General features: G+C 36.0%; 1 protein-coding gene across 1 annotated transcript; it reads left to right on the top strand.

Annotated features, from left to right (window-relative positions):
* Positions 1 to 6,744: 6,744 nt before the first annotated feature.
* LOC120779570 (scaffold attachment factor B1-like) lies at positions 6,745 to 8,126 on the top strand. The gene is made up of 2 exons (XM_040111912.1): positions 6,745 to 6,798; positions 6,852 to 8,126. The coding sequence occupies exons 1-2, from the start codon at positions 6,745 to 6,747 to the stop codon at positions 8,124 to 8,126; spliced, it is 1,329 nt and encodes a 442-aa protein (XP_039967846.1).
* The last annotated feature ends 769 nt before the right edge of the window (positions 8,127 to 8,895 follow it).

Genomic DNA, 8,895 nt, shown 5'->3' with positions numbered 1-8,895 from the left:
CATAGAAAAAAAATTAGATGATAAATTTAACTTTCTTTTCATTTCAAAACACATAATTTTACGCAGGACAGCAGCTGCGGGGTCAGCTAGTATATTATAAATTCACAAATATTTATGTAGATATGCTATATATCTTAATATATAAAAATCACGTGTCACGTTGTTTGTTTTCGATGGACTCCTAAACTACTGCACCGATTTTAATGAAATCTTTGACACTGTGTGCAGTTTGGTCCAACTTGAAAGATAGGATAGTTTATAACTCTCCTTATAGTCGCATTATTTATTTATTGCAAATTATTTGTTTATTATTAGCAAAGAGCTATCCACCAGTTGGTGGCGCTAACAGCGGTATTGAGTAAGTGCGGTATGTTACAGTAGATGGCGCTACATTTCTTTCTAAATTTTCATGGATTTAGGCTGTCATAACAAAAGCTGCCACTTGCTAAAAACATTAAATGAAAATGCGTTGTTTGAAGTTTATATTATTTGTGGTAAAGCTATACGAATCTATGACTTCCAATATTCTAAATTTAAGAAAAAATCACATACAATCCGTGAAATAAATAAAGTTATGTACATGTGTATGGTCAGACAAATAAGCAATGCGGCCACTCTTTTCCAGTAAATCTTCCTCGAATTTGGGAGATTTCAGAGGAATTTAGGAAATCGCAGAGTTGATTTCTGCATGTATTTCCGAAATGCAAATAAAAATTTCATTTAGTTGCATTTAGGTATAGAATTTTGTATGGCTAATGCCCGGTTTCACAGTCCATACTTAAGTTGTGCTTAAATAAAATCTTAGCTAAGTATTGTTGCAAACTGAGTAGTCGTTTGCGTTTCACAGTCAATGCTTAATTTTTATAAAATTTTATTTTGATATATGGCAACGTTATGTGCAACATATGTTTTTAAATGTCATTCATAAAAATATGTTTGAAATATTTAAATTATAACAGAAAATACATAAATTTGCGAGGAAAATTATATCAAAAATTGATGAAAACAACAAAAGAACCCCAAATTTCATCACTAGCGAGTCGGAGCACCTATGGGAACTGAAGGAAAAGTATAAGCTGTTATTGAGTGCAAACGAACGGACACTTGCCCTACGCTACGAAAGATGTCGCTGAAAACTACAACTTAAGTATGGACATTGAGAGTGAGTCGTCGCCGTGTACTGACGTATTTTTTTCTGCTCCGTGTTCTTTTATTTTATTTTTATTAATGCCGTGTGTTTGCGGGCATAGAGTTGACCGTGCTCAGCCCAAGATTAGTTGCCATAAATGCAATCAAATTTTTCACTTATCGTGCGTGAACTTATCACAGGCTGATGTAGATTTCTTGGTGAAATCTAAAAACGCTTTTTACTGCAAAGTGTGCGCGGTAATTCGGAGAAATTCCATTCGCTCGCCGCCTGCGTCGCCATCAGTGCGCAATGCTCAGTGCACTTATAATTTAAGTTCCCAACAACAAAATGCGGAACAATCGAACAGTGAAATAGCTGCAGCTTTGTTGGAGCATAACAAGCATAATAAAGAAAATGTAGTGCTTAATTCTCTTTTATTAGAAGTGAGTTCACTGAGAAGTGAACAAACGAAGGCGCTCGCGTTAATACAGCAATTATGTGATGATCGTAATTCGTTAATCGCTATGCTTAACGAACTCAAATCAGAGATCTGCACTGTGCATAAGAAATTGTCGGATAATGGCAATTTCTCTGCTGCCAACCCCACTCTCACTGCTGCAACTGCTGTTCTTACAAGTGACTCTACAATCGCTGCTCCGTCTAACACCGCTGCTCCCGCTGATAACGTGTGTGAGAATTATCTCGCTCTCGCTACACTGAAGCTTCAACTACTGCTAACTCTATCTCTACTTCTACGACTATTGCGGGTACAAATGCTCCGTCGCCGAAAGTTGTTGTTTCTGCTCCCACCGATAGTGTGGGTATGGATCATCTTGCTACCGCTACTTCGAAAGCACTCTCGGCTGCTCCGTCCGCTGCTTGCTCCACTCGCTCTATTGCTGCTGTTAATAATAATGCCAATACATATGCTGACGCTGTTGGTAGGAACATCAACACTCACTCGTAAACCAATAACAATCCAACAGTTGCTGCTAAACCAGTTCGCCAACCTGTCGCTGTCAATGCTGCTCACTCTGTCGCCGTTGATGATTCTGTTAACAACGCTTCTACTTCAATTAGTGCTAACAGAAACTTGAAGTTAAAAGTGAGTACCAGGAACAAAAAATCCCCAGCCACTTCAACTGTTGTTGGTGTTAATGCCAATGTTGATCTCGATGTCGTCATACCTAAGAAATGATAGAGAGCATCTTCTATGTTATAAATTAATTAAGAAGGATACCGATGTTAATAATCTTAAGAGGATAATCTTTAAGCTAGGTGTGTTCCCATCTTTTTTTAATGCTGTTTTCTCCTCTTTAGTCTGGCCTTCTGGCATTAAACTGCGTCCCTTTAAGTTTTTTCCAAAGGGAGGGGAAAACAGAGCTGCAGATTAGTTGATGCGCCTGTTAATCGCAATTCTACTCATTCGTTTTCTGCACCCTCCTCAACTGGTTCCTGTCTTAAGATCTACTACCAAAATTTATCGGGTATTAGGTGTACATCAAATATCATTCGCAATTTTTCTTCACGGTTGGATTTCGATATTCTCGTTATTGTTGAGACTTTGCTGAATTCTAGTTATTTTTATAGCGAATACTTTGACTCAAATCTCTATTATGTCTTCCGCAAGGACAGAGATCACGAAAAAACTGGCTGTCTAAGGGGGGGTGGAGTTCTCTTAGCAGTTCATCGCAAATTTCGTCCTCGCTTAGTTATGCTTGAGAAGATTCTATCCTGGACCAACTATGTATCTGTGTCAATGATGCTCTGTTCATTGCAGTCTCATACATCCCTCCTAATAGTCCGCTAGAGTTGTACAAGTCCTACGCAAATAATATTTCCTCGCTGGTATTAAACAAGGTGAAAGCTAATAATATTTGTGTTTTGGGTGACTTCAATCTAAGCAATATCGTCTGGTCTGGTTGTTCCTATAGTCCTGCTCTTATTCCTTCAAATTTTTCGTCTTCACAAGAGTTATTTCTCATTGATAGCTTGCTTGGTCTCAATCTGATTCAAATCAATTCATATTCAAATAGTCTAGATCGGTTTCTTGACTTAGTCTTTCTCAGTGATAATTTAAAATTTAGGTTTCTTGATGGATTCTCTTCAATTACTCCAGCCACCATCCATCATTCACCGCTAGCGTTTGAAGTGGATACTTATCTTTTCGCTCCTGTTAAACCAATTGATGGGCTTGGTTTTAATTTTGCATTTTGTGACTTTGAACGACTCAACAATCAGCTCTTTGAAATAAAATGGGACGATTTACTATCGGGACTTGATACAGCTAATAGTTTCTCCATTTTTAAGAAATCTATCCAGGAATTTTGTCATTATAATATCCCGCTCAAACGTTTACAACCATATAAGTTGCCTTGGTACACTAAGGACCTTAAACGTCTAAAAAATCTTAGAAATAAATATTATAGAAAATTCTCTTCAACTAAATCTCATGTTTCCTTTGTTCAATATCAGCACTACACAAAACTGTTTAAAGAATTGGATAAGTTCCTCTATAAAAGGTTTATTAATAATACGGAGACTACAATTAAGTCGAACCTTAAGTTCTTTTGGAACTTTGTAAAATCTAAAAGAGCGTGTTCGGCCATTCCCTCTGCTTTACGCTGGGGTGATAAGTCGGCATGCACTCCGGTCGAAATCTCCAATTTGTTCGCTGAATTTTTCAAATCGAACTATGTTCAAGATGATCCTGGTACTAGTTCCACTTTTTCAGCTGATAACTTCCCATCCATAAATTTTGGCTCACTGTGTCTTTCACAGGACGATATTGCCAAGGCTATTTGTGACATTAAGTCTTCGTCCAAATGGATTTGGACGGGCTTCCGCCCGTATTTATAAAAATTGTACTGCCTTATTATATCCTCTCATGCTTATCTTCAATAAGTCTCTCGCCACCGGGGATTTTATTTCTGACTGGAAATTGACACGCATTACCCCTATTCATAAAGGTGGTAGAAAGGATGATGTCTCCAATTACAGGCCTATTTCTAAACTTTCTACTATTTCGAAAATTTTTGAGTGTTCTGTTAAAAATAAATTATTTTTTGCAGTAAAATCAATAATTAATGTCAATCAGCATGGGTTTGTCCCTGGGCGCTCCACTGTGTCAAACTTAGCAGTTTTTAGCGATTATTGTATGTCTGCATTCTCCGCTGGATTTCAGGTAGATTGTGTCTACACAGATTTCTCTAAAGCCTTTGATAAAGTATCACACAATATTCTAATTAAAAATTATCATCTCTAGGATTTCACTCGGCCTTCTTGAAGTGGATTAGATCATATCTGCAAAACAGACGATGCGTAGTCACTGTCGATGGAGTGTCATCTGATTCATTCATTGCGTCTTCGGGAGTCCCACAAGGAAGCGTCTTGGGTCCACTTCTCTTTGTGCTGTTTATCAATGACATCTCCTGTTGCTTCTCTTTCGCCAACTTTCTGTTATATGCAGATGACTTAAAAATTTTTGCATTAATCAATAACACACAAGATGTACTCAAACTTCAATGTGATATTGATACTTTTCATAATTGGTGCCTGAAATCGAAACTTTTTCTGAATGTAGATAAATGCTCACAGATCTCCTATGGTAGGGGACGCAACATCTTATCTTCTAGCTACAGTATTTCTAATTGCGTCCTAAAATGCGTTACTGAAATCAAAGATCTTGGGGTAATCTTTGACCACAGATTTTCTTTCAGTAATCACATCAACTATATAACTTCAAAATCTTTTTCTGTACTTGGCTTTGTCCGTCGAAATTCTACAAATTTTTCCGACCCCTACACGTTAAAATTACTGTACACATGTTTTGTGCGGTCCATTTTGGAGTATGCAGTGTTTATTTGGAGACCATATTGCATATCGTCAATTAACAGGATCGAGCGTGTTCAAAAGATCTTTCTTAAATATGCTCTCCGCTCCTTAAAGTTTGTTGATCCAACACCATCGTATACATCGCGTTTATTGCTTATACATCTTAAATCACTGGAAAATCGAAGGTCCGTTCTCTCCCTTTCATTTGTCTACAATATAATTTACGGAGAAATTGACTGTCCCTACTTATTAGGGAAACTTAACTTCAATACTCCCCAGCGTTGTCTCAGATCCAGTTTGCCATTTTATTACAAAAAGGAAAGTACTCATTTTGCTGAATATGCTCCCCTCAAGAGGGCTATGCGGGAGTTTAACTCGATTTCCGAGAAAGTTCTACTTGATTTTTCTCACTCTAGGGTATCCTTCATTAACACCCTCAATTCTGTTTTTTAGTTTAAGTTATCTACTCATGTTATTGTAATTTAATTATTTTAGAATTCTAATATGCATCCTAGTTTTTCATTAGTCTGTAAGAATCATTGTTCATAAACTTTACTAAATAAATAAATAAATAAATAAAATTCAAAGCAAATTCAAAACAAAAATCAGCTGTTATTTAAGCATTGCTTAAGCCTCCCTGTTCAAAATTGAACATGTTCGTTGCTGCCAAAGGACGGACAACAACATTATATTTAAAAACGTTTATATATTATTAAATCTTACTATTGATACAGTCCACTATTATTAGATATCTATGTTCAAATATATTGAACATACATGCACATAAACATAAACACATACTAAAAATGCATTGTCATGCAAAACAATAGCATTCAACAGACAATAACACAAACATTACAAAGGATAAGATGTTTACATATGATAACCCATGGGTTCTTAGAATACATTGTAGCAACTGTCTGTAAATGTACTCACATTAAAACAAATCCAAGGTCACACAACATGTGCACTTGAAAACAATACCATACCATGTATGTAGCATAAACAATATGCTACATATAGTACATATGAACATACACACATACACATATATTAAGATAGTTAAGATAGTTCTTAAAATTGTATATAAATAAGTGAAAATTCTAAATAAAATCAGAATGAAAGATTTCTCACTCAACAAAACATTGTTTTGAATTCCCCCCACCAGAGGTAAGGTTTACAAAAAGGCTTTGTTGAGATTTAAATATTTGGTCCTTCGAGCCGGATTGTAGCTCGAGCCAAAATTGTAAGACCTGTATAAATAAAATACAGGCAATATATTATATGTAAAAGTCCTATTATATATGTATGTATAGGCAATATAAAAGCCCTGTTATTTAAACAGGCAAATAAATAAAGAAATTGTAAGACGGGTCCATATTCCCGCGTATTTATAAAATCACATAAGCCGTTTTAGTACGAAACTAAACGCTGTGTATAAACTGTTATTTAAAAAAATATTCTGCGGCTGTGAATCGAGGCACAGCAAGGTCAACCAGGCGACCAAAACAATTACCTCCAACGATTTTTTTAAAGAATAAAAACCGTTCATTAAAAAAATAGTTGAAATGTCGAACACTGCGGACATGTTACAAAGGAGAGCTGAAGATTATACAAATCGAGTCCAGGAGGATAAAATGATAGACCTCATAGAGCGTATAATTGAAAAAAGATCGGAAAGAATTCGATCTACAATTGCAGAGGCAAAAATAAATATAAATTCTAGAGTCGTACATGACATCGAACATTTCGAAAAACGTCTCAAGAATTTATGGAGCAATATGGAACGAAATTTCCACGAATTGCAACCCTATTACTACAATCCTGATATTATTGTTGAAATAGAAGATCTTTCTTTTGTGTCACTTACATTTTGAAAAAATTAAAGACACAAAAAGATAATTTGGAAAATAGTAAATATGAGCTACGCGTAGAAGATATACGTTTTCAAACTCATTTCCTTGATGACATATCGGAAGACATACGTTTCGAAAAGCAATGCGTTGATGACATTCGCAAACTGCGCGAAGAAATTGCATATGAGAGGCTACGCGTAGAAGACATTACCTTTGGCAAGATGTGCGTAGAAGATATCCGCTTCGAGAACTATTGCGTTGATAACATATCGAAAGAAGAAAGAGATGTTGAAATTGTTGACACAACGGAGGAGCATGACTTGGTGGTGGCTGGCAACAGGTCGACAGCTAATCAAGGACCATGGATCCTGGAAGAAACGAAGAGAGCTAAAGAGGAGGTTAAAGCGGGCACCTCCTCAATGAACGAGGGTACAATCAGTAAAGAAGCAATTGAGGGTTTGGATAATGATTTTGAACAAGCGATTATAACAACCACGGGAAGAGAAGACTTTAAGAGGTACTTTATTCCCCGGGAGAGTCCTCACTTCGGAGGAAGTAGGGTAGATGGTTGTTTTGTTACAGATGCAACAATGAATCTGGAACCGCCTGATGAAAGGCAAAATGTAGAAATGGCAATTAAAGACGCTGACGATAGAAGTATGACAGTGGAAGATGCAGTACTAAATCCAAAGGCCAAGAAGAAGAAACCGATGGCATGTCTACCAATCAAACACATAGAACAATTACCGAAAGAGAAATGCAGTGAAGAGGAGAATACCAAGGTACAAAAAAAGAAGCGACACATTAAAGGTAAATCGTCGTCCACTGGAAAGCTGACAACGTCTTCACGTAATCTTTGGGTATCCGGGTTATCTTCATTAACGAGAGCCAGTGATCTGAAAGGTATATTTTTTAAATATGGAAAAATTATCGGAGCCAAGGTGGTCACCAACACCCGAACTCCGGGTACACGTTGTTATAGCTACGTAACAATGTCATCATCATCGGATGCCAGTCGAAGTGTCGCCAGAAGACATGTGGATACAACAAAAAAATATGAAGACAAGAAGATACGATACACAACTTCTAAGACGAGAGACGACAAATGTAAAACTATTGATACAAAAGACAATGCATCAAAGAAACCTGAAGTGGAGAAGGATAAGCAACGCGATAAAGAAAAGTCAGCAGGATACTGTTGTAACGAAGTTGCAGAAATAGTGATGAGCAAATTAATTCAACATAGAAAGGAGCATAGTCATCGTGAACGTCACTTAGTTGGCGAACATGACACGATCACAAACTGAATGTTACTTTTGCCGCCCGGGAGAATGTTCAAAATTGAACATGTTCGTTGCTGCCAAAGGACGGACAACAACATTATATTTAAAAACGTTTATATATTATTAAATCTTACTATTGATACAGTCTACTATTATTAGATATCTATGTTCAAATATATTGAACATATATGCACATAAACATAAACACATACTAAAAATGCATTGTCATGCAAAACAATAGCATTCAACAGACAATAACACAAACATTACAAAGGATAAGATGTTTACATATGATAACCCATGGGTTCTTAGAATACATTGTAGCAACTGTCTGTAAATGTACTCACATTAAAACAAATCCAAGGTCACACAACATGTGCACTTGAAAACAATACCATACCATGTAGCATAAACAATATGCTACATATAGTACATATGAACATACACACATATACATATATTAAGATAGTTAAGATAGTTCTTAAAATTGTATATAAATAAGTGAAAATTCTAAATAAAATCAGAATGAAAGATTTCTCACTCAATGAAGGTCATTTTATTTCCCCCCACCAGAGGTAAGGAATAAATAATATTTTTTGAGTTCAAAAGTTTGATCTTACAAATCAAACAGTTTGATTTTATAATTCAAACACTCCCATTTTCAGTGCCTAAGCATAACCTAAGTATGAACTGTAAAACACTATTTTCCTGTTTTATTATATATTAAATAAAAGAAAGTTGTGTTAGTTACATCATTTATAACTCAAGAACAGCTGAACCGATTTGGTTGAAA

The sequence above is a fragment of the Bactrocera tryoni genome, unplaced genomic scaffold (assembly GCF_016617805.1).
Source record: "Bactrocera tryoni isolate S06 unplaced genomic scaffold, CSIRO_BtryS06_freeze2 scaffold_11, whole genome shotgun sequence".
Taxonomy (NCBI): Eukaryota; Metazoa; Arthropoda; class Insecta; order Diptera; family Tephritidae; genus Bactrocera; species Bactrocera tryoni.
The sequence above is the reverse complement of the archived record's forward strand: the minus strand, read 5'-3'. Positions and strand labels throughout refer to the sequence as shown.